The sequence below is a fragment of the Opisthocomus hoazin genome, chromosome 6, assembly GCF_030867145.1.
Source record: "Opisthocomus hoazin isolate bOpiHoa1 chromosome 6, bOpiHoa1.hap1, whole genome shotgun sequence".
Lineage (NCBI taxonomy): Eukaryota > Metazoa > Chordata > Aves > Opisthocomiformes > Opisthocomidae > Opisthocomus > Opisthocomus hoazin.
The window spans coordinates 77,118,937-77,145,786 of NC_134419.1; the positions used below are offsets into that span (position 1 = coordinate 77,118,937).

A 26,850-nucleotide genomic window follows, 5' to 3' on the forward strand; every position below is an offset into this window, starting at 1 on the left:
TCTAAAATCACTGAATAATACATCTTTGTTCAGTGGGAGTTTGGGGGAATTTTTCATTTTCTTTGTTGTCATGGTTAGTTTTCTGTTCCTCCTTCATGGATGAAACAGGTGACAAGTGATTGATCACTTCCTGCAGAATATCCTTACTTTCACTAGGAGGAAGATTGCTAAAATAATACTGTGGTACCAGCTCCACGAATCTGGTGAGGAAATAGGAAAAAAACATTATTACATTTTTAACTGAATTTTGAAATGTTTGAATAGCTATTTCCAGGTTTGTACAAAAGACACCAGCAACATGCTAATGCGTGCAGCTACAAAGTCGGTATTTCAACTCAAAATCAAAACTCTCTGCAAGATGTCATCGTAGTTTATACTTTCAGTGGACTTGCACTTAATGTGCTGGGTCTGCACTTGAGGCGGTTGTCGTTCAATTCTCAGTGCTGCAGATTGCATTACATAGTGTTTTTTCTGGATTCGAACATATTTTTGGTTCAATATAAGTATGAAAAAGGCTGTCTTATAAGCACTGAAAATAGTAATTGTATATTGTCAAGGCATTTTTGCAGAAGGAGAACTGTAGTCTTTCTTGAATCCATGAACAGTTGACACAGGATGATTTAGCTGGCTGGGTACATAAAACATGTCAAGAAAAAGATTTGCTGGAAAATAGCTTTTCAAGGAACAAAGAAATTTGCAGCTAGATTAATCTATGAGTACACTGCTGTGTTAACTCTTCCTTGATTTTTTTTTTCCTGTGTATTTCACATTAGAAGAAACTTGCTACTTGTAAGGTGTGTTTTCAGTGGATGAATTGATTACAGTTGCAGTGGCAGACATGGAGACGTAACTTCAGTACCTGAACAGATAAGCACATGTTAGGAAATAGAAAAGCTGACTTAAATGATGTTTTGTTTAGCATGAAAAGAATAGTAAGGGTGTGAGATCACAGTTCTTCCCTTTTTTAATAGTTCTGAGGTCTTCTAATGCAGTGAGTGTTCTGAATGAAAATGAAGACATCAAGCAAAGCTACGCACAGTGACAGAACAATACTGGCAACAAAGACATAAAAGTTATTCCACATATATTCACTAGTGAATATAGAATAGTGTGAAAAACAACAATTAATTTACCCTTGCAATGATGCCAACTCCTTTTTCTTGACTAGGTATGAAAATTGTCCTTTTCTTATGCCTATTTTACTGATTTTTTTTTTTTTTTTAAACCCACATCTCTACCTAGAGTGAATCAGTTACACTTGAGTGGTTTCTCAACAGGACCAGAACACAGCTACTTTTATGCCAGAGATAAAGGAAAAGGAGAAGATGACTGGAGTTGACTTCTTCAAGCGTTACTGTCCATGTACAATGTACACACACATCCTTACCCTGTTTGTGACATAAGTTACACTTTTGTGGTAGAGGTCTGAGTGAAGAAACAGTTTCAGCATTGTCGACTTACAGATTGGGTGATATCTCAGAGACGACTCTGATGGAATTGTCTTCTGATACACTGAACTCGTGGAATAAAACCCACTCGGGAATCTTTCTGGTGTTGTAATAAGATGAGAAAGGATGAAGCTGGGCCACTTGTCTGTGTGTTAACATTAAGTAGTTACCTGAGCCATCTACGTCACGAGCAATCTAAAAAAATGCAGAGAGTTATTCATTACTTAAGTGGATGTTCAAGATGCATGGATCAGTGTTTGTATACTAAAACCAGGAATCAAACTTGTATTCAGATACTTTCAACTGTGTCGCGCAAGCCTAAACCTCCTCCCAGGGTTTTGCAGGAAGGGTAGGAACTGGCTGCTATTAAATGAGGCTGAGAGTTAACGGAAATGTTCATCTATGTATTTGAAAGGAAACTCTGCAATAAATGAGGGCTGCCTTACACAGTAAGTACCTGAACTTGGCTTTGGAGGGTCTGTGTGAAAGGAGATGTATTCTTAAAGAATTCTAAGACTTTAAAATGCAATGTGTGGGTGGGTACTTGAAGTAGTGTCATCTGGGGGTGTCATTCTTGTATTTAGGTGGAGCATAATGATGTGCAGGAAAGCGTGTTTTCAAGTGGGAATAAGTTAATCTCCCTATGTTTACAGTTACAGTTAGAGCATCTCATTTGGTTGAGATGAAGACAGCTGTATATTAAGTATACCTAGACATATTCAACAAGGGAATTCTCTGTTTCCAGGGTATTTTCACAAAAATATCCTCAAAAAGGAAATGAGGTCTGAGAGAAAGTTACAAGTTGAAGAGTTTTTTGAGATAAAAGAGTTCTTTAAGTGAAAGGCATATTGACAGTTTTCCTCTTGCAGTGAAGTGTGTGGACTTCTTGCTGTGATAGCTGAACCCCAGAGTGAAGATTGGAATTGGCAGAAGTGTTTGTCTGATACACTGTGGGGAAAAAAAAATGGCTTATATCCTTTCTGATGATCAAATTATTTCACTACCTAATTCAAGTTCTCTGGAAGCGTTCTATGTAAGTTAACAATGCAGTAAGATGAAACCACAATATTTTTCCTTACGTGCATAAAGTAACCAGATAAGAGAGATTTCTTAATGCTTAGTATATTTTCTTTTGATCCAAAGTCCGGTTCTGAAATGGGAAGTTCAATATGCTTCATAATCTCTACTAGTTCAGCTCTGATAGTTTCTGCCATCCTCAGTGCAGAACAGCTTAGAAAATAATCACGACACCATTTCTCATTACTGTAGTCTGTGGAGATAAAAACAGTATTTTGGCTTAAAGCAAAGTCTTACTGATAGGTAGCATCCACAGATACTGCTCTGTAAAATGATCTGTGGCTGGTGCAATAGATTAAACACATTTTGGAGTGAGTAGCTATGCCAGAGCTGTCCAAAACTCTGATAAGAAGAACCATATGGACAGCTTAGGCTTGTTGATCTTGCTTGCGAAGTGAGTGGGCAATATTTGATATCCTTACTTAGTTTTATGGAATTTTAGCTATATTTTTCTGAATAAAATTGTTCAAAATCCCTTATTTGGTCTGTAAAAAGTAGTAGCTTCAAATGGACTGAGTAGCAACTCTATTTCCAGGCTGTCTGGGTTCAGGCCAGGATGTGGAACTGAAATCACACCCTGCATGCTGGTGAAAGACAGGTTCTCTTGGACCTCTTTTCAGCATTTGGCATGACTGAATGTGAAACAATCCTACTCTCCTGTCCTATGTTTGTACTTGGTATATCCAAATCTGTCACCCCAATGTCTAAGCACTGATCGCACGCTAAACAAACCTGAGCAAGATGTTTGAGCTCAGGAGAATGCTGTGAAGAGCTGCTGTCTGCTGTGCAGTCCCCTGGCTTTTATCTGGTTTTCTGTAAATGTGAACTTTACTACTTTCAATTTTTTCGCTTAAACTTTCCTTTTAGTGGACAGCTATCCAAAAAATACCAGAATTCTTAGGCTGCTGGGGGAATCAAGTCCTTCCTCATCTATGTTTGTGTCATTTTACATCTTAAACCTGGGTTATGTGCTCTTACAGGAGGAATGATCTTTGTGGTTTTGTACGTTGTCACGTAACAGTTGTAATAGTGCTTGCATATCCGTGTTGGATGAGGTACGCTATCCTAGGTCACTTTCAATTAAAGAAACTAAAATTAATACTCATTTGTAATGGCTACTATCTTAGGTTTTTCTTCTCTTTGCAAATTAGCAATTCTAGAAAGAATCATTCAAAAAGGGTTTATGAACTAAATGCCAACAATATTCTTTTTGATTTGTTTTTTTCCAAATTAGTTAGAATGTGCTTCATTTTGTCTGGTGTGAGTACACTTACGTGGGCTTGTGGAGTTTGCACTGGCTTCCTTGAAGGCGTTGAAGACATTGATAAGAGTAAAGTGATCTCCTGCAGGGTGCGAGAATTTTCTCCAGCGAGTAAGAGCAATCTCTTCTGTTCCAGGAGGTGTGTGTAAGAAGCAATTAGGAGCTTAGAAAAAAATCAAGCCATTGGTTATTAAGCTACATAGGTGCATGCACAAATAGTACCTCCACTGATATTTTGGGGATTTTTCCTTTCTCAGTTCCCTTTAATTTTCAGCTGCTGATGAACTGAGTCTATTGCATTCACTAAGGTTTTATTTATACGAATGTTCTTTCAATCTCTTGTTTAGTTAATTTATGCTGTAAACACAAAAGAAGGTGAGAAGCTTTTTCCTAGACTGATGCCAAAAGTGCTTCAGAATGGCATGATCCAGTTTATCCAGAATCCAAGCATATGGTTTCTTTAATATAGAAAGAAACTGAATTTATGGATGTAGTGCCTTAATTTGCTCCTATATGTTGAAATTTGTACCTTCCAGTGCATTTTACTTCTGTTGTGGTACTGTGCTACAAAATTGTCTTTCGAGATGGTTGGGATTTCTGAAAACTCAAAGGTGCCCATGCTCAGTTGTTTGCATTTGTTGTATGTACTTAAAAATTTTATCACAAGTTTAGGACCACTATTAAAAATCAAGCTAGCTTATGCATAACACCAAGTTGTTGTATATGGAGAGTAGCTATTGCAGCTTGTTGTCCTGTGGGTTCATGTCACAGTAGTGCCATGCCAAAACATTCTCTTCAGGCAAGGTTAAGCTGTGGCTGTTGAGCAGTAGATAGCTCTCAAACGTTGGTCCTGTGCTAGGGTTATGCCAGAAAACCAGTAGCATAGGGCTATATGTTTAGTGGGCTGCTGTGCAGAGAAGTAGAACAGCTAAATATTAGCGAAGCCAACATCACAGTGTAATGCTGAGACCTGAAAGAATCTAGGTCTAGCCCGGTCCTGCACTATCTGGTGGGATCCTAAAAAGTCATTGTCGTTATTTGCTACTTGAACTTCTGGAGTCACCCTCCTCTCAGTTATCCTAAAATGTGCATCTTCGATGTATTAAGATTTCAATAGCAGCTTTTACGGAAGGAATAGGTTTTAAGTATCTGAGGTTTATGTGTTGGTTTGAAAGCTCTTTCGCACCAAATGAAAGAAGTTCTATAGTTAACAACATTCTAATATCTATGTTCTTGCTCCAGACTTCACATGTCCAGTGTTTGGGGCCAACTTGTTTCTCTCACAGTGCCGTGTAGGAGTGATCCATCAGGACAGAACGGGCAGAATGGTATGGACACTTAAGTATTTCGTAAAACTAACATAGCCTTAAAGTGGAGAAACAAGATCATAGAGTAAGTTTTTATAGGTCAGCAGTTCAATATTGTTTGTAATTAGAACTACCAATTTGCTGCTTCAGTCTGTAACAAATGTACATGAATATGAGATAAGAAGGTTCATTTGGAAGGGATGTTCTGTGTTTGCTTTCTGACAAAAGGGTGGAAGTTAATGGGGCATCTGAAGCATGGAATTGGAATGCTGTTTGTGAATTCATCACTTGTGTTTCACTGCGTGCTTAAAGACTTAAACAACCAAAGATACTCGTTTACTTGAAATAAGCAGGATGTGAATAACAAAACTTTGCCTTTGGGTTGCCTCTGTGAATAGACTCTGAAAGAGTCTATGTGAATTTGGCAGGCGGAAGACATTATTGATGAGCACCTGTTACCATGGCCGCAATGGTGAGCATTTCATCAACGCACTCAAATTCACACGAAGCCAGAATTGACTTTGACAGTTGTGGATCCAGGGGAAATTCTGACATAATAATTCCAAATTCAGAAAGGTTTCCATCATTATCCAGGGCTGCTAGATAATCGAGATCTTCCAAAGCCTGCATCAGGCTTTCAGGAGCTAACAAAAAGGAAAGATAATTCAAATTCTTGAGAACAGCTACATATAAATGAATGACTGAATTCTCATTATAATATTTCAGTTGTATATTTCCTATGTGAAAAAGATAGAAGTCAGCTTCTATAATCTGACAACAGGTAAGAAGAAAAAGTAATAAATGAGATGAACGGAAGGCTGAGAACATTCTGGAGGAAGAAAATAAGGGGTAACAATTATAGGGCTGTAAATAGCTTTGCTGATCTTTTTCCAGTTTTTGTCAGAAGACACAGTGAGTGCTGAATAGTGTATTGCACCCAGACCGTGTCAAAAACTCCTTGCGCTATTGGCAGTCTTCAGGTATTTTTTTTTGGTGCGTGTTCGTTCCTTTTCAAGAGGGATGGTCACATTTGAGGGGTGTTGAGGGGTAGACAACAGCTCTGGGAAAGAGAATTATAACCAAAAGACAAGCATTTACAGAAGTTGTAGCTGTCTTATCGTTCTTGCAGGTATTTGGAGTTCTCTTGGTTGCTTTTTTTGAAATTATTATTACTTTTTTACATAGTTTCTCATGATGGCAGATGAAAAATGGGAGCATGGTAAAAGAAAATGTCTCCCCAGCAATTTGCTGTGCTTTCTTACAAAATAAGTGTTCAATTTTCCCTTATTCTAGGTTTTAACTTCCTTACAACCTATACAGGTAGAAGTGAGAACAGGGAGGCAGAAAAAATAGAGTGAATATAGAAAAATAATGAGGTAGGCTGAGAGACTAATTTGGGAAAAAAGTAGGAAAGAAGAGAATTTGGGCCACGCAGGGAGCAAGGAGCATGAGTACGAGATGGACTTGAACTGAAGCAAACATGAAGGATATTATGAGTGAGAGTTCAGTGTTTGAGACGAGGGACTGATCAGTGACAGCAGAGGAGAATGAAGACAAAACTGATGTTTTTATATTGTAGATAAGTGCAAGTGGAGGCCTGCCAGGAGTGTTCGTTGAGGTTTGCATCTGCATACATTGAACACTGAGCTCGCAGGCTAAAGTGGCCCATGCGTCTTTTTTCTGAAGGCTGCTGGAATATCAGCAATTCATTCAGTTAATTGTTCATTTAATTTGGTTTTGATCAACAGCAAATTAAGCTTAGTCTGTGAGGAGTACCTCCACAAACCATAGGTATATCTTCCTCTTTCACGGATGGGGGTGAATGAACTCAGCAACCCACAAGATCTGAAGATACAGAAAATGGCTTATACACACAGACACGAACGTGCCTTTTTCGTCAGTTATCGTTACATCTCATCAGTTAGTTCTTGATAGACCAAAAGATGGCATTTGCAGTAGCTCTTCTTAACCTCTCAGCTGGATGGGAGTAAATAGTGAAGGAGTTTGTCAAACACTCTCCTTTCTCATTAAGTATCTTGCTGAATTTCTCCTTTACCATTTTTTTCCCCACTATTTTTCTTTTGCTTTTCTGCATCTGAGGCAGTGGAAGACAGAACCAGCTTATGTATACCCTAGCCCTTTTACTACTGTTGACTGCTTTTTCTTTTGATAGATGGTGGCAGAAGAATGCGAAGCATTATTCTGACATTTTTGTCAGATTTTGGAAAGATTAGTCATAAGTGTTTTCTCAGCACCACTTTGTTCTGCTGAAAGAATGGTGTAATGAATTCAAACCCTCACAGCTGCAGTGACGAGGGAACATGTCTGAAAGGACAGGAGTAAGCAAATAGGTACTTAAAATTAGAACTTGAGGAGGTCTGTAGGAAACCTGCTGTTGGTGAAAGTAGGTCCCTTTAGCAAAACAGGCGTGCAAGAGTTTTGTGTGCAGCCGTGGTGGCTACAGTTCTGGGGCTAGAGTGACCCTGAGCACTGAGTAGAAGTTGTCGTGCCTGCACTGTCCAAAAAGTAGTTGGTAGGGCATGAAAGACATTGGGGGAAATCTGGGAACTGTTGAAGTGTGAAGGCTTTTTCCCCCCAGCTCCTTTCAAAGGTAGATTTCTGTTCTGGGTCTTGCTGTAATGGTCAGTATCTTTTCTGAGTGCCAGTTCATTTAAATTCATAACTGCTCTCCTATCACTGCAGCAACTTTGTCCTTACTCCAGTTTAAGGAACTGTTTGATATTTTCTCTCTGTTTTATGAATAACAACTTAAATTCTAGTCCCACTGAAGTTGGTGGCAAAAATTCTACTACAGCAGGACTTGGCCTCATCCCCAGCCAAGCATACCCAGCACTGGGAAACTGATGACTGCGCTGGCAATTTTTCAGAGTTCTCTGGACTGCTATCAGTTTGCATATTAATGTCGAAAAAATCTCTAAATAAAAAAAACTAAACACAACCACAGCTACCCACGCAGGCAGGGCGTGTATATGGTCTTGTATCTATTCTTCTATCTAGTCGTCTAGTAGATGACTAGAAATAATTTCTTGCTTGAATTAGTTGTGAACGTGAACCTGTCTCTGGCAGGCTGCTTCTGCATCACGAAGATTAAAAGCAAGGAAAGCCTGTTAAGAGCTGGTGGGTCGCATTTAGCCGTAACGCTGCGCTTCAGGCACCCTGCCTTCCTGCAAGAAGATCCTGAGTTTGGGTTTTTACTTTGTTGGCAGTGAACTGCTAGTTTATTGCCGTCACTCTGTAATTAACTAGTGATAATGAAGTAAAGAAAAAAGTAAAATGGGAAACAAGCAAACACTTGTTAATTTTAACCCTTTTCTATTACTAATGTTTCAAGGGTAAAAATAGTTTAGTGATTCCCCTTGCATGAGCTTTTACAGAACTTCTCCAGGATCTCTTAGTGTTGTGCCTTCACTTAATTTTAAAACACTTACTATTAGTTTTCTGAGAAATTGTCTCAGGAGTCTATAAATTTCTGTTAAAACTGTGGACCTGTTTCATTTCAGTATTAGAGTTCATATATCTGCCTGTACAGCACGAGGATTTCTGTTTACAGAGAACATTAGTTATCAGATAGCTGAGGTGTAATGGGATAAAAGATAAGCCTCTGCAAAAGCTGAAGTGTCTGAGAAGAACATACTTAGGCTGTTTCAAGAAATGAAAAGTAACAGCTGATGAAGAATAAGAGTCAGTGACAGGGAATGGATATCAGTGATTGAAAGTACAGGAGAGTAAAATGATCATTCAGACATACAGTAATTACTAGGAAATCGTGGAAAGCTAATTTGCAGAAATCAACAAAGTAGTTTATGCTAGAACTTACAGAATATATAGTTATATGGCAGCCAATTTCAATCCCCTGATAGCATCAGTCATTTGCATTTTTATGCCCTAGAGTTAGTTGCCTTGAGATTTATAAGCACAAATTACTTCCCTATTTTGCTATGAGTGTTACAAGAAAAAAAAAGGAAAAGAGGACTCCTGGAGTTTTGTTGTATTAGAAAGGGCAAGATGGAAAATGTAGATTAAGCAGATGAAGGAATGGGGGGGAGGGGAGGAGAAGGGAAGGGTTTTCAGGTGTGGGTCTGCGTTTTGAGGCACAAATTCAATAAAAAGCTTTGTAAGAAGAGCAAACACTCATGTGAGAGTTCTTTATGGTATGGTTCCTATTTAAATGAAAACTATGATAAAAGTAGTGTGTATGTTTAGATGCGGAAAGCTGTTCTTTACAGAACAGAAATCTGCACTGTCTTATAATGATTTCTAGCAAGCGTCATTATTTTTAGGGCTGCTTGCCAACGCCAACTACTGCTGCCATCGAGGCAAACTGCAAGGCGTCGGGACTCGACTGCTGCTTTCACAGGAGCAAAGTTAAAAAGAAGCTCTCAAGAGATGTCCTGTGCTTTCAACAAGAAACTGTGACATCCCTGGAAGTTTAAAAGGTATTTCCTTCTCTGATACTTTCTTTCCCTTGCCTGTGTTCTTTGGCTGCTTAAGGCTGGGTTGCTCTGGACTTGTCTTGGGAAATCTGACCAGTTTTATGTTAATACAGATCCTACTCTGGATCATACTTAGGCTTAGTAAAGCAACTATGTGACTAAATGTTAATCTTTGCACCTAAATCATTTATCAGAGGCTTTCAAGTTAACTTAAGATGATACTCTTTGTTTCACAGGTGTTTTGCAACTTTGGCACAAGCAGAGTAAGTTATGTTTCTTACAGTGGTTATGTCTTTAATCTGTTCAGTACCAAATCCTACATGGCTGAAACAGAAGTGTTTAAGGTGTGATAAAATAAATACAGAAGTAGTATTCTTGTTGCATAAGGAAACAAGTGATTTAGCGACTAACCCAAGGTTCTGTAATAAATGAATATTAGATATAGGAATGAAACATAAATTTCATGATTTTTAGTAGTCTGTTTAACTACTATGTTGTGCTTATGTGGAGGATCTACAGGTCCTGTGTTCTGGTCTCCTACTGTGTGAAAATGTTGAGTATGTAAAGTACCTTTTTCTTGATAGATCTGTTCTTTCCCTGGAAGTAATTGTTATAGAGTTAGAGCTGACATGAACATCAGGTGAAGTGATAGTGTCTTTAAAGAGCTGATTCACTGCCTGTCAAACCACAAGTTTTTCCAGCTTCTGTTAGGCTTAACAGCATGAAGAACTGCTGAAGTAATTACTGCAGGGAGACTAGTTCTGGGGAATGGTGTTTTCTGTCATTGTTTTTTAACATTGCTCCTTGGATAGCAAACTAAAGCTAGGGAGAAATCTAGTGCCAAGTTTTCTTCAAATTATACAAAGATTGTTATTCTGCAAGGAGAAACCTCTGTGTGCAGGTTTCAACTGGATTCTCTTTTTTCCCCTGTAACTTCTGAGGTAGGATTTTTTATGAGTCTGTCATGCTCTGAAGCCACCAATTCTACAACTATTATTTTGAAATTACAGTTGTAGTTGATCATCAAAAATTCCTTTTCCAAACTCATCCTTTGCAGCCTTTCCATTCCTCCTTAGACTGCTTCTTCACTCCTCCAAGCTGGTTGGTAATGGTCCCCACTGTGCTTTTCTGCCAGCAGGGACAGCCGGCACAGAGGCTGACCTGCATTTTCCCAACACAAACGTACCAAGTAATAACTGCACACGAGGGATAGCGCTGGCTGTTTAGTGCAGTCGATTTTCTGTTTGCTTTGTGTCATCCTCAAAGCACGTACATAACTGTGCAACAAGTGTATCCACAAAGAGTATAATTTAAAGAATATTATATGATGGCATAAAAAAAGTTTCTTTTGTTAATCACTCTTAAATGACAAGAGTAGTCCAGCTTTAACAGTACTGGGCTCCCCTGCTCATTTTTGGGGTGCACTTTGTGATACCAGCTCCCTATTCTAAGCAATTGGCTGCGCTCAGTGTGGTATGTGCTCAGTTACTGGGCTGTGCATACTGCCCTGACTGCCCTTCCCGATGCCTCGTGTCCCACGGACATGGGGCAGCTGCCAAGTGTCAGGCTGTCCACTCCATACTTTGCTTCCTAGGTTTGCTTGCTGTCTGGTCCTTACCTCCTTCAGTTCTTTTTATGCTTTTCCACTGGTTTGTGCAGTACAGACTCTGAAGTGTGTGGCCATGTCTGTGCCAGCAGAAAGCTTTTTGCTAGGAGATATATACTATTTAAGTAATGAAATTCAGAAATTAAAACATCAAAGCATCAACAGGTGAACTTAAGATAATCTGCCGTGAAGTGATCTCTGTTGAGCGGACCTTACATGGCACATTGAGTTTCTATCTTTGACACTGTTTCTAATGAAAAAATAGGCAAACAATTTTGTTTCTGAAACAACATGAAATTATATGCATTTATGCAACTCTTGTTATTATGGAGATTCTAAAAAATGTATTCTCAGTGGGCTTATAATAGCATAGCTCTCAAATGTCATGGTATCTGTGACCATCCGCAAATATTTTAATCTGAAAATTGTTTATGGTAATTCTGCATGAATGCAGAATCTGCAAACAGCTTTCACCTTGATTTCTCATGGAAAGTTTACAAGGCTTCATCTTTATACTGATTTGCATAGTTTAAATAAGGATCTTCCAGTGATTTACAAAAGTGCATAATGTTGCTGCAATCTATGGGAAAGGAGTTCTTTTGTCCTGTTATGTAACACAGTAAAGATCTAGCTGGTTAACTGATAAAAATGTAAAGGCCTCCCTGTTGCGGTGGCACAGGATTTCAGATAACGCATTTCAGAACTGCAGTGCCAAATACATTTTCATATGGCTCATGAATTCTAAAAAGAGTAACAAGTCTGCTGCATTTGCTCATCTCGATTATAGCGTGAATTAAATGCAGCAGCTGTAAGCCTGACATGTTTGTTGCTTCCATAATGCAGTAATGAGTCAGAGTTAATCCAGGCTTCTGTTTTTCCTCAAAGAGCAGCAGAAAAAAACCCTGTGCACATTGTTGCTGAGCAGAAATAAAATGTTTTACTGCTGTAATTTTTGTTTCTTTACTTATCTGCTGTATGTGCTCTACTTCATGCACGGGGAATGGGCTGTGAAGTACTTCTCTTTGAATTCTTGCTGTGAATTTTGGTGTACTTCTGATTTGTTTATTCACCAGTTTGTGTTCGTAGGTCACTCTGTCATCTCAGTGAAAGCATTATTTTGTTTAGGAGAAAATTCACCTTGGGTTAAAAAACCCCAAAGCCTCCCTCTGTTTCAATTGCAAAGAAAGCTTGAGAATGTTAGCTGAACAGCAAGGGTGCGTAGGGAAGACCGCAGCATGTGTGGCACACAGGAGATGCTGCCAGTGTCTACTCCCTTTACTCACAGGGAAATCAAGTCCAAGGAGGTGAAGAGATACGGAATAGTCAAGCCAAGGACAAACTGTGCTGGGGAGAAGTAGAAAGGCTGACTGAGTATTTAGTATCTGTACGCTCTGAACAGCGCTTGAGTTGGCCAGTTTGGATGAGAGCAGGTAGAAATGCTGCCATGTCTTTTTGTTTGCTTGTTTGTGGGGTGGGTTTTTTGGTCCGGTTGACCTTGTGCGATGTTTGGTTGAAGGTGGGCAAATCGGCTTTGTATACATTGGTAGTAGATGTGAGGAAGAACTGTTACGCCCAGGAGTTTTCTTAGGTCAGAAAAGCCACACTGCTTGTTTCGTGAGCTTTGTTGCTTATCTTTTTCACTTAGGTCTGTATACCATCTCACAGACCCCTCCTCCTCTTCCTCAGCCTTTACAGAAGGCTTATGCAGCTGAACTGACTGCAGCCGAGAAAATGAAGCTTTTTGGGGAAGCTGAGATCTCTTGCTCAAGAGAGGACACTTTCCATCTCTGATAGCTCTTCTCTTTGCTTCCTCTCCCACACTCTCCTGCAGTACCTAAACCCAAAAGGTGTAATGTTCGTTTGCCCTTATGACTAGCCACGAGAAATCCTCAGGGCTACCCTTTAACTGGGCAGCAGAGGTGTTTGGAGCTGGGCAGCAAGGACTCTGTGGTGTGACTTTAGGGGCAGCCTCTGCTTCTGCTGGAGGATGGTGTGCTTCTTTAGCCGCTGTGGCATCGAGCGTGCACGGCAGGCTGGGGCTATTTCAGCACAGAACGAGAAAGCTTGGGCTTTCACAGGCTGAGATCATTGACCCAAAGCTCTCGGGAAGATGAAGGACCTAAAAGAAGGTTTTGTGAGCTTGAAAGCTTGACATGTGTTTTGAGTTCTGTAATTGGTCTAATACAGTAACTAACTCGCCTTACAAATTTGCTTACTTCAGTGTTCCTGTCTTTCAGACAAACGTGTTTCGCACCAGGTACTTCAAACTGTCTGTCTTTTTACAGTGTGAGCTTTGGAGTCAGCTCTGGAGAACTGTGGTAGGGTTACAACTGAAGTGTTACTAGGAGGGAGGTTTGTTGCCTGCTCAGAAGTGGGAAAAAGAAAGCCAGTGTGTGATCCATCCTAGGATAAAGGAAGGGTTGTACTAGACAATTAAAGCAGTGTTTCAAATGTTTAATTGTGTGGGGCCTTAAGATGGCAAGGAGACCAGGAAATTGTGCAGACGTTCTCATCTCCTTTCAGTGGACCCTCTACAGCATTTGTGGGATTTTTTCTTTGTTCAAACAGTTTGTCTAACACTCCTCACACTGTTTCAGTAATTCCTCAAACTTTTCAATACCTTGACCTTGCATTTTTTATCTAGTTAGCGAAAACTTTTTCATATTTGATGCCCATCCAAGTATAGCTGATACATTCATCAGATGCCTTTACAATTTTGTACATATCAGCAAGACGCTTTCTACAGCTGCATTATCTCAAAAATGCAGACAAAGCTTAGAATTCCTGTATCTGTGAAATCCTTAAATACCTCCAGCATTTCATTCTCTCTGAATACCAACCGTCTTCATCGTGCCTTTAAATCCAAAAATGCTGAATGCTTTTCCTAATGTAACTTTACTCACTCATTCTACAGTTCAAGAACAATTTTCTTCATATCCAGTAAAAGCACTAATATGTTTTAGAATATTTTTTTTGTTTAGTAAAATACTTTACAAGTTTGAGTGGAAGCCAACTGTACTCCATAATCACTTTCCATGAAGGTTTTCTAGATTCAACACAGGAGGTGACACTCACAAGGCCAAAATACTCTGATTCTCATCAGTCTTGAATTAGTTACCACTCAGACTGGCAAAGTTTTTTCACATTTCTTTTAAGCACATTCCTGCTAAACAGCCAGACAAAGGAAAAGTAGAATAAATTCTACTTAAAAATTCCACTTACAATCTATTACAACATACAAGAGTGGGAATTAAACTCTTTATTACTCATTAATTATCATGCACAACACATAGAAGACAAGTGATTGTTCGAATTTTGTGTCTGTGCATGAGGAAAGGGAGGATAATATAAGAATTCTTCCTGTTTGCACTGGATGAAGCTAGAAATAGGTCATATGATGCCGAAACCAGTGAAATCAATGCTATTTCCCTCACTTTAACTGGCTTCAAATCAACGGCAGAATTTGCAGTGGTACTTGGGTTTTGTGGTAGGTCAGAACAGAGGAGAATATCCTTCTATAAAAAAGCCCTAAAATATGAAGTCAGAAAAACAAACAAACAAAAAAACAACCACTTTGTTCACATTCTTATCTCAAAATTCAGAGTGTTCCCTGTCTCGTATTGAAAGTTTATGTGGGTTTATTTTGTAAGTAATCTTGTCCTTAAGTAATAGCTTGTTGTAAAATTGAGGTGGGAGATGCTGGAGGATAAGAGGAAAGCTGGTTTCCTCCAAGTACAGCTCCTAGGTAACAATAGTAGTTTATTTGGGTTATAAACTTTTGATTAAAGGAATATATTTTGCTAGATATCTGTACAAGGCCTTGTACAATGGGACACATTTTATTTGCAAGTTCGAGGAAAATTATATGAAACCTAGATGAGAAGATACTTGCAATATTGATTTTTGAATTTTTTTTTTCATTCCAATTCCATTCAGATCCTTTATTACCTTTATGTCTTTTTCAGTGCAAACAGTTCATATACTGCTTTCCTAAGTGCAACTTTTGCACTGTGAACTGTTCTAGCAGGCAAGCAGTAAAAGCAGTGGCAATATTGTCACAAATACTTCAATAAAAAAGCCAGTACTGTGAATAACAGGGCAAAATCAATCTTTAAAGAACTGCAAAAATAGTAATAAAAATATGGAAAATTGCTGCATTGTCATTACCTGGTCTGGTTATGAAGTCACAGTGACCTAAGCCTGCTATATCCATCCTCTTCAGGAAGAGAACCATGCTGGTTAGGTTTGATTCCTCTATTTTGGCTGGTAGATGTGGTTTCATTTCATTGTAAGTAAATTCTTCAGGATACAAGCAGAAGAGTTTTCCTGGAAGAGATTTCGGGAAAATTACCTTTTTTTTTTTCTTTTTCATTGCCACATTGATTCTATTACTATTTTGAGCTAATGGATTTTAATTTTGAGCTAATAATTCTACCTGAGGAAGACATGCCCAGAATTTGCTTATGCATCTCTGCTTGACTTGTGCTGATAGGCTGCGTTATAACAGAGTCTGCTCTGATTCTAGGATTGTACACCTTTAAATGAAAGAGATATTAAGCATCAGATAAGTAAGTGAAGACTACAAAAATATTAACGGTCAGCACTGAATTTTTGTCCAGGTCATTTTACAGAAAGTGTAGTAACAGTTGCATTTCTTCTTACACTATGTATGTCACCAGCTTGGAAACGAGAGCAGTCAGCACTTTGATAAATTGACAGACATGTTTGGCAATAACTCTGTGAGTATACTTCAAGATAAATATCTCTTTCTGAAGAAATGTACTGTACTAAAGCACAAAATGTGTATCTATGATATCGTGAAGAAAAGCATCAAGAAGGATTATTTATTTCTTCCAGTGACAGAATCCCAGCATTGTCTGATAACATTTTGTTCCATAACTCCAGATTTTTGTCTTAATACTGAAACCTGTCAGTTCGTTACAGGAGGCAAGGACTGTAACAAAGGTGCACAATGCCCCATTTTATTTTTTTCTTAATTGTATTTTATTTTGATTAAACTGAGGAGCCGATTCACTGACTCTTCTGACCACCAGATGATGTCCGTAAGCTTCTGTAGTATATGGCAAGACATAGAACGTCTGGATAAAACAACTTTCTAGTCATGCCATCTGAATCAACTTTGGCTGTTCTAAGCAGGGTTTTAATAAAAAAGATAAAATGTGCTTCAGTGCAGGGGACAAATTTCTTTTCCTCCAGGTAAATGTATTATGTATCCCAACTGCAAGACGTACATGGGATTTTTTTCTGCACAAAACTTTGCCTGTTCCCTCTATGTTCAACTGACTTTCAGCCGTGTGGATTGAATGGGAATTTGAACTGCTGAGGAATGACAGTTACAGGACTGAACTTTAGCTGTTAGGACACAATAGTTGAATTAAAGGTTAAAAATTGTGTAACCAATAGAGGTGACTTGATGGCCATCAGGACTGTGTCGAAACTGATTTGTTCCCACTGCTTCATATTTGTGAATATTTTCCATTGCAAACTGGAAACACTCAATTTTACTTTGGGCTTCAGATCATCATCAAAGTGAGATTCATTTCTGTCATCTGGGACAACTAGTCTCAGAAATAAGTTGACTTATGTGTGGCCTAATTGAAAACTGCTTTTAGGCTTTTGTTCGTTTCACACAAAAGTATGACAATTTTTTTTCAGCTTGACTTTAGGCTGAGTTAGTTTAGAACTCCCAGATGAGAACCTTTAAAAATGAGAGTGTTAGACACAGATTTTTGCGGTGAAAATGAAAGGTAGTGCTGGTTCCCAAGCTTTTGCCTGAACGACTTTCAAGGCTGATCAGGATTAATGAACCCCCATCCAAAATTTTAGGAACACTTAACTTCAATTTTGGTGATTCCATTCTGGATTATGTAAAGAAACTGTACTGTATTGTTGCTTTTGCCTGTTACTGGAATGTTTCTTCTGACTAGCAAGACACATAGGACAGTTACAAAGCCTGTAGTAGTGCAGCTTTCCAATTCATGTAATGACTTGTTCCTACCATAGTCACTCGTGCTTTAGGACATTTGGTTTTGTATAAATGAAAGAAACAAGAGATGTGTTTGCAGCTGCACCCGTCCTTCCCAGGACGGGGTATAAAACAAGAACTTGGGACATACTTAGAATGAACTATAGAAGGTCAAAGATTAAGTTGATAAATTGCAGCATTTTGAGGTACTTGGATGGAAGCACATATCCAGAAGCAGCACAAGAAGCTTTAGAAAGGAGTGGTTCCCTGTGTGAGCGTCCCTTGACATTATGTGACCTCTGGCACTACACTGATCACGGAGTTGTTAAACAAGGGATGAAGTTAGTCTACTAAACCAGGTAATCTGCCGACAGGTAGCCAAGAATTGACTGTGTTTTGCTCTGTCTGTAAGATACTGAAGAGATAATTATGAGTGATAGGCTAAAACAAAGGTGAGATATAGCTTGCGAATGAAATGTCATTGGTTTGGTGCCCAAATGGGTGGCAGTTTCATCTGGGAGTGTTAAACCTGACTTTTTTTTTTTTTTCTCCTGACTGAATTTAGGAAGTAAATGTGTTTTCTTGCTTGGTTTTCACATAAGATGTCTATGAACGTTATTTCAATTTTGGTAATTTGAATGTTAAAGATGTTACAGAATCTGATTTATGAAAGAATAGAAAAATATTTAATCCTTTAGAAACCATTTACACCTATCTATTAGCTGTGCATTTCCCTTTCCCCCACCCTGAAAAAACCCATGATGCATAGTTAATTTTTGGAATACTGATTTCAGTTAACTTTACTAACCTTTCTTCTTTCAACACCGACATCAATGACAAAGGTTACATTTTTAATCCAAATCAAAGATTCTCCAAAGCTTGTGGTGAGTAGCACTGTTCTTCTGTACTTTTTGCAGCATTTCTGTTTGTCCTGATTTGATTTGGGCATTAGGTCTTGTTTTGTGGGGTATAAAGGAACTGGGATGAGTTCTCCAAGGTCAGGATTTAAATGAGACTGTTCCTGTCTGATCATTTGGTAAGCTTTTTCAATTTCCTGTATCAAGAGAAAGACGGATTTATTTATTTTTTTTCACATGAGTATGAAAAATAAATATCAATATTAAAGCAATTTTTTATTGTAAAATGGATTTTAACTATGTATCAAATTATAAAAACATTTAAATCTTGCATGATTAATAATTAAAGGGAACAGAACTTTGTAGGAGAATTTACCGCCTGTATCCGCTAACTGTAGAGCAGGGAAAAGCTGGGCTGTTTTTTGAAATGCCATTTTCTCTGTGGCAATTTTCAGTATGGTCTTCTTTGGCTTTAACCAGATCCAAACCAGCCTCCAGGGGAAGACAGGTGGGCAAAATGTAGTGTAGGAATAGCAGGGCTGAGAAATTGTGAAACAATCACTAAACTTTATGTGTGTAGGATGTGTAGGATGCATCCACAGCACTGATTTAGTGCCAAAGAGTTTGGTGCGAATTTGTCGTGCGCGTAGGGCTGGTAATGCTGTGGCAGATACTCAGGTGCCCCACTGCTGTGCCCCAAATGTCATCTCTTGTGCTGGAACCAAAGTTAATGTGTGTGGGGTGCCCTGAGTGGCAGCGTCCCTGGGGAAGCAGCTCTCTGTGTGTGCATGGTGCACCCTGGGGCTGGTGATGGGGTGACCTGCACTGCTGGCCAAGGTGCCGCACGCATGGTGCTCCTGGAGTCAGAACAGGTCACAGCAAACCACTGCTGCCGCCCTCTCCAACCCCTCCTGTCCCTTCACTGGAAGGGCTGAGATGGCAGAGCCCGGGTCTGAGTTGCTTTGGAAACTGCTGTTATGTTCTTACTCCAATTGCAAGACATAAAAAGATCAAAGTATGCAGAAACCTCCCTACTTTACCTTGATTATTGTATTTAAGAAGATATAAGTATTGAAAATGTTTTAATTTGTGTTCCCCCCCTCCCCAATGATTAGTAAACTCTATGAAGACTTAATAAAGTGAATAAAATGTCCCTAAGCTGTGTTAATGGAACATCGCTTTTAAAACAGTCCACAAATTCAGAGGTCGAATATGAATCGTAGAAGGGGTTTTTGTGGTTGTTGCAGTCTTTTTTTAAAATATAAAATCATTTGTATTGTGAACATTTTTTTTTGAAGGTATACAAAAATCATTCATAGACTTGTTCAGTTTGAAAAGGATTTTTTTTTTCCAAAGCATTTTTATAAGCAAACATTTTTCAAAATTGAAAAACCAGATTGAGTTTTTATTTGGGAGTGAAACTACATTTACAGTAGTTATAGGTTGAAAGTATTCTATAAAAATTCTTATAAAGATATGACAGTGGCATCTAACAGCAAGTCTGGCGCCAAGACAACACATAAATCTTAATGTTCTTTGTTCATATTTTTGTTCAGGTTAAAAGACAGTTGAGTGCTGGGGAACAGTGAGCCATTAGCGATATGATACTTTAAATCACAGTTATGCAAGAAGGCATGGGACGTGAACTGTGTGGTAACAGTTCGTAATGAGTGTTTTGTTCGTCGTGAGAGAGAAAATGGAGTAATCTCTTCTCGGCAAGGAAGAAATTATTATTTCAGGATTGTGTGGGACTTGTCCACCAAAAAAAAATGATAAGCAGAAATAAAACTTTGTTCCCAGTCCTTTGAAATGGAAAGACTATGTGTTTTCTCTCTAACATTACCTATTGTAAATACGGGAGCGGATACAGAGAATTCATTATTTCATCATTGGTAAAACTTGAGTCTATATAGTTTACAACTGATTATTAGCATTATTAAAAGTGTTACATATCCATCCCCCTTTCTACAGCGAAAAGCAATGCTGTCTGGGTAGTTTGTGGTAAAAGTCATTATCTCCTGGAGCTACTAAGGCAAATTTGTTATTCTGAAGCAGATTTAGTGATACAAAGTTCACGATCACTATCAAGAAATAAATAATAATAATAATATGTAGTAATTTCGAGTCTTCATGTGTTTATTTGATGGGACATTGCTTTGACAGCTATAACGTGCTGTGAAATTTTTCTGAGCCGGACTGGATCGTGCAGTCCTGGCAGCAGTGAATCTAGGGCATCTCTGCTGTCTTCAGGGATTCAGAGAGGCCAATATTTAAAATAGCCCAGCCCATGCAGATTCCTGGATTTTCTGTAGCACCTCCAGAGTGACCTTTGCCTCCTGCTGTTGTGTACACAAATGGTTGGGAAGTTTGCAGCTGTAAAGCAGAATGCAAATGGAAAAACTTTATAGGCAGGGTTAAGGTAAAAACATTCACATGAAGTAGGACATTTATACAAGCTGGATACGCGTCCGTTCCTGCAAAACAGGGATAACACAAAGTGTGATATACCCAATGCCAGGAGAGGCTGCAATGTATTAATTCCCTGCATCTATGGCCCTTGTCCCTGTATGCCGCCTTTGCTACTTTTTGCATCACACAGAAGGATGATGGCCTTCCTTTAAGGCTACAGAAAGCCTGGTAGTTCCTTGTATTAGTCTATGCTACATATAATACAGCATTATGTATACCATAACTTCTTTGTATGAAAAACCTGACATGATAAAAGCTGTTGGCAGTGTCTGGTGTCTTAGATATTGGCAACAAGATATTTATAGGTCATATAAAAACAGATGTAAATTGTTTCTTGATTAAAATCAGAAATAATTGGAAGCAGTTAATAGCTTACTTGTTCACATGCCAGAAAGATCACAATGTTGCCCTTCTCTTTTGCGTGGTGTATCTCGAAGAGCAATCTTAGTGCAGACAGAAAGTGGTCTTTCTGAACGCTGCAAGAGTATACAACCTCCGCGCGGTGCTTGGTTTCCACTCTGATGACGGGGACGCTGCCGTAATAATTCTGCAGTTTGCTGGACATATGGGGCGCAGTGAGTATTACCAGCCTCAGTTCTGGTCTCGATATCAAGACATCTTTGAGAAGGCCAAGTAACGCATCCGTTGGAACTGTTCTTTCTTGGACGTCATCCAAGACGATAACTCCATAACAGTTCAGAAGAGGAGAAGACATCATTTCCCTTTGTAGCATATCGTCTGTACAGTATCTGCAACGTACAAACAGAAAACTCTACAAAGTTTCCTGGAATGGTCAGCTTTGACTGCAAGAAATTCATTCAGGGTTTTGAGGACAGCTTTGTTCTTTCTGTTCTAACAAGAAAGATTTGATAAGAACAGAGACTCTGTTTTGTAGACAGTATCACAGTCTCAACTACATGTTGAAATCCTTTAACTAGCTAGAAACTGAATGTAATTCAATGACACTAAGCAGCACTGTGGTTGAAAGGATGCTCTAGGCAAAAGCAGAAATACTTCTGCCCTAAAATCCTAACTTATATTGGTTTTAATCTTCCAAACTATCCAAGCATACTGCATGCCATAACCAGTTCTTGAGCTAGGAACTAATACTTTTAGATGAGGAAAAGAAGGTGTACACACACGCTGGTAGTGCCAGAACCAAGACGGGAGATTAATCCATACCTTAAGGCCCTTCTCTCTTTAATCCCTATTATTCCTGCTATTGGAAGTTTTTTGAAGAATGTTATTTTTTGCTGTGTTTCTCAGCAGGACTTTGAATCTTCTTGAAACACGTTTCAGTGTGTGAGAGGATAGGATTCGTCTCCCTTTCACAGCAGGAGCAGCTGCCGGAAGATGTGCTGCAAGAGGAGGGTTACGTAGTTCTCCACGAAAGAGAAAGGACACACAAAGGGAAGAGCGACTGAACTTGGTTTTCAGAAGTGGTGAGTATCCTCTTCTCTGCTTGAAATCAGTGGGAGCTCACATGGCTGGGGAAAAGGCTTATGATCTAGATTTTATGGTTTGTTCCTGCCATGTTAAGGAACTGGAGAAAATTACTAACTTTCAGAGAGGCTCAAAATCCAAATCCCTGTGTTTCTGCTGTCACCTGCCTATATTTAATACATTAAATGCATTTATTATCTCATAAAAATCCTCCTAAATGCTTTTTTCTCTTGTTACTGAATATACCCTTTTCTAGCCATGATTTTTGATTGCCTTCAAATTCCAGCTGTACTTTCTGATAGATTGTCCCATGTTCTCTTATGGTAATGAACACTTCTGTACTGGAAAACAGAGAAAGAAACACAGGATGGAGGTTACTGAGGTGCTTAATGAAGCTTTACACCCGTGGTAACCTTGTCCATTTAAATCTCTACTACCATTTAGCACAGAACACCTCCTTGAAGCGTTTTACAGCTTATTGCTTAATCACAAAATCTCCAGTATCTGCATTTTAAAATATTACATGCAACTTTATAGTGTTCTTTTTTTAGTTTTCATACTGTATGCAAAAATCTTTTGCAGCAGTAGCAATGTTCCCCCGCAGTGGTTAGGTTATCTGCGCTGACCACGTCAGTGGAGTGGTGCGATGAAGAGCGGAGGGCTGGAGCGCTGTCAGCTGCAAACTTTTGCACTTGCGGAGAACTGTAAGCTGTATTAGTCTGAAGGCAGCAAAAACCAAACACACAAACCTCAAGATAGTTTCTGTTGTACAGCAGCTTTCGAACGGGATGAAGTACCCCACTTCATGGCCAACGTTGACGTCCATTTCATCAGCTACGCGCAGTGCGAGCCACACCGCTGTCTGCTGGTGCACCTGGGTGCAGACCACTGCGCCGTGTCGGTAGCGGGCAGAAAGGCAGGACTCGGCACACCACTGAGGAATCTGCAAGGAAGTAAAAAAACAGATGTATTTGGTATTTAACACATTTAGCAGAGACTAATGCGAAAGAAGTAGTGTAGAAGGACTAAATCAGCGTGAGGAACTGGTGCTTACCTTCTGCCTGACTACTGGCACATGAGCTGCACCCGACACAGAAATTATCTGCCTCCATAAATGTCAAGACCCTGAATCTCTTAAATAGTCAGGAGTTGGAGTGACATGGGCTAGAAGGTTTACCTGGGAATTTCTCTATTGGACTTAGATTAGTTCAAATATACTGTAGAGGGGACAGAACTGGCCTCTGGGGAGCAGGTAACGCTGGCTGTATCGTACTAAAGCATCTGCTGATTGATCCAGCGGTGTCAGTGCAGTTGTTGTCAGGGGCTGGCTGGGCAGGGAACCTGCCCGTGCAGTATCGTGTTCAGGTGCTTGGCATGAGAAATGTCCCAGGAAGAAGACGACTTCAAACCGACAAAAGCCACAGGATATACATGTAATTTCAGATTAATTACTCTGTAAACAAAGACAACTGAAAGGGAACTGCTCCACAAACTTGTGCAGTAGGCGCTAATTTATATATCTACAGTAGAAAATCAACACTAGAAAATATTAATGTGTAATTGTCATGAGAAAGTGTAATTACATTATAAATATTAATTTAGTGAAAGTGTTAGCTTTCAAATCCTTTACTTAATCAACATACATAAACTAGGTGTGTCAGACACATATAATTCATTTTTGTATAATTATTTATGTTTCTAAAAATCTTTAAAAATCAGCCAGCAGTGTGTTACATCTTAATAAACTTCTTTAAGGACAATTAAAAAACCTAACATTTCTTAGCAAGTAGTTTATTATTATACCAAGTTTGTTTTGTATAAATTACTGTCAGTAACAAAGGGTAAAGACTTTCTACTCCAACAAATATTCCAGGCACCAGGTGGGTGTATCTCCTTCTCAGAGGAACACAGGGATTTTCAATTAGAAGGATGTTGTCTCTAGTTTAATATGTGATCTCTGGCAGTGTCCAGCATCAAAGTCTCTGCCAGGTATGAGATGGCCTGTAACAGTGATTATCTTGCTTTACCTGCAGGGAAGATTTCTCCCAATCCTAGTCAAAAACAATCATGTCTGGCTTATAGCACTTGCTTGAAAATCCTTCTCTGCTTACTGTGGTAACAGACTTAGGTTGTTTTGTGTTATTACAACAGAGTTTGATAGTCCTAGTGCATCTTTATGTGTTGTGAGTCAGCTAAGATTTTGGCTTCAATGATGTCTTTTAGCATGAGTTCTTGTAAAGTAATTGTGTATTCTCAGAAAAAGCATTTGCTCTGCCTTGCGAGAGGAGGACCATTACTTTTCCCTGAGAAGCAGCCCTGCTGATTTCAATCCTTCATTCCCTGAGAACATCTGCACCTTCTCTTGTAACCTGCCTGCAAAGCCACTCTGTTTCTTTCCTGACAGAGCACTAATCAGAACCAAAACACACTTTCCAAGTAAGAATATGCATTGAATCCAACATAGGCGTTGTAGAGTTTACCGTTTCCCCTGGGCATTCAGTGTGATGATGGACAAAAAGGGGATAAAATGACAAGCTTGGTCAATATTAGGGAGGAGGCAATAGAATTCTCCAAATGAATAAAATGTAGATGGAATTATTTATTGATAAAATACTAGAGCCACCTGAAATAAGTCCGAAAGTATTTTACACTTAGGCTTGGCATCTCTGAAAAGAGCGGAAAACACCTGTAATTTCAGTAGGGAAGAATTTTAGCTGATGTATTCTGATACGCAGATTTGATAGTATATAGTTGATAGGTTTTCACATTGAGGTTTGATGTTTTGATATACAAACAAAGAAAAAAATACAGTGCACATACTGATAGATACAGCAATGTTTTATGCAGAATTTTTCTAAGGTTATATGTATATTTGGTTCTAAATTTTAGACTGCAGTAGTTGATGCATCTGTTCTTCATTCAGTGTTCAGAAAGGGCTTGATATTTTTAAAATCGTTACTTAGTACGTATAAAGTTGTAGTCTGAGATTTTTGTTAGTTGTTTATGACACTGTGTCAGACACAGTCTGAAAAGTGTTATTCTTCAGTACTCAGTTTACCCTGAAGCCCAAAAGACATCATCAGCTAAGTGAAAATTGGCTGTAATGGGCAAACGTAAAGTAAGTGTCAAATATTTGTGAATATTTGAAGAAAGTTATTCAAATGTATGTTTATATGTATATATTTATATTTTACATCTGTATTTAACTGCATTAATCTTTTATCTCCTTTTGTATTTCACTTTCCCTCTCTGGACTTAATACCTCAGATGACGATAGGTGACTGCACATCTGTTTCTACACTGAGCACTGCTGAACTCAGTACACCCCTGTGTGTGTGTAACACAGCTCTGAACCAGTTCTGAACTCTTCAAAACTAGATGTTATATTACTAGATGTTATTATATTGCAACACCAGACAGCACTCAGTGTAGAAACAGTCCCCTGCTAACTGAAGCCAGATACTACTATAGTCTAAATCTGGGTATTGATGTGCCTGATAAATGGTAACAGCAATGAATAGTAAATCGGTTGCAAAAAGTTTCTTCTGTTTTAAAAATACATAATACTAGTAAAATAGTAACTCTAAAAAAGATACAATATTAAATGTTCTAAAAATAATAAAAAAGCCCAACCAAGTATGTTGTACTGACCTGGGAGCTCTTGCCAGTCTTAGCATCTCCTGACACAATCACAACTTGATTGTGAAGCAAACTTTCCATAAAAGTGTATTTCTCTTTCCATACTGGAAGTTCTTGTCTTTCTTTCAGAAGTTTATAATAACGGGAAGAGTAAGGCAAACCATCGAAAGGATTAAGCTCTAAATCTTCTCCGCACACTAGTGTTTCCTCTTCACCACCATCACTGCAGTCGAGTAATTCTGAAAAGCAGTGGATCTCTGGAGAAAAGGTTAAAGTCTCCATTTTTCTTGTGTATATTTTTCCCAGCAAAAACTCGTTAGTAATGGCAGAAGTCCTTTGTGTACTGATTGATCATTCAGGCTCCCCAAACCCGAGGAAATCCATTTCTGCTAGCTTCAGGATTAGTATTTCTCAGCTCTTCAATTTAAAAGTTCAGTCTTGGGCTCCAGCTGCCTTCTTTGTGGTCTGTTTGCCACACTTTAAGTGGTTCAATAACCCAAATGAGCCTCAAAAAAATGTCCAAACTCTATAAAAATAATGGTGATGAAAGCCAGCGATGTTAAACGGCAGCTGAGCAGCTTTGCACTTTGGTAGCGTGTTGAAGCCAGACCGTGAGTGCCAGCCGGTGTGTTTGCTCTTGCTTACTACTGCCTGGCCAGGCTGGAGAAGAGTGGGGAAAGAGCATGCTGAGCCTGACCTTTATCGCTCCCGCCCGTGCCCCGGCTGCCGTGAGCATTATTGTGATTGCAGAGACCGTCACGTGGCCGGCTTCACCCCTGGGCGCAGCCAGCGCAGCACGGGGGCTGCGAGCGGGCGGCTAACGGGAGGGAACCGCTGCGTGAAAGCGTCGGTCGGGAAGAGCCGGTGGCTTTGTTTTATGTTGTTTGTAATGTTTTAGAAAGCTGGAGTAGTAAAGAGTCTCTTTATGTACTCTTGTGTGTTAACTCAGGCTTTAACAGCTTTTGCCGCAATTAAAAATCTAAAGTATACTTAAAACACTAAAAAAAGCAGAGATGCCAGTTCTACTCCTCCGAGGGCACCAGAAGTGGCCTTGAAAGATGGGAGAAGAACAAATTACTGACGTAAAGTAACTCCAACTCTTAGGACTCAGAAGTAACAGAACAGTCTCCTAATCTTGACTGATCTGTACTGTTACACAAATATTAAATAACATTTTTTATTTTAGTTCCAGAGGCAAGTCTCCTTTTGAACAATGATACTGATAATGTCTTGATGAACAGACTACGAGCACAATGCTTGTGTGCTTTTTCTGTATCAAGCTTTCTTCTGTACTAAGTAATAT

The 26,850-nt window shown here is 39.1% G+C and overlaps 1 protein-coding gene across 1 annotated transcript; it reads right to left on the minus strand.

Moving 5' to 3' along the window:
* Positions 1–7: 7 nt before the first annotated feature.
* On the minus strand, positions 8–25,829 carry DHX32 (DEAH-box helicase 32 (putative)). Its single transcript, XM_009934603.2, has 11 exons — positions 25,560–25,829; positions 22,658–22,851; positions 20,842–21,214; positions 17,948–18,193; positions 15,589–15,688; positions 15,321–15,479; positions 5,546–5,737; positions 3,800–3,949; positions 2,528–2,718; positions 1,462–1,643; positions 8–200 (listed from the first exon to the last, which is right to left on the minus strand). Exons 1-11 carry the CDS (start codon positions 25,827–25,829, stop codon positions 8–10), a joined length of 2,250 nt encoding a protein of 749 aa, XP_009932905.2.
* Between the last annotated feature and the right edge of the window lie 1,021 nt (positions 25,830–26,850).

Bases quoted from the DNA above. Each gene is read 5' to 3' on its own strand.
- DHX32 (XM_009934603.2), bottom strand. From the start codon at position 25,829: ATGGAGACTTTAACCTTTTCTCCAGAGATCCACTGCTTTTCAGAATTA. The intron at 15,689-17,947 runs GTTAGTAAAGTT...TTTCATTTAAAG, and splicing joins TCGGTGTTGAAAGAAGAAAG to GTGTACAATCCTAGAATCAG. The intron at 15,480-15,588 runs GTAGAATTATTA...AATCTCTTCCAG, and splicing joins TCTGGGCATGTCTTCCTCAG to GAAAACTCTTCTGCTTGTAT.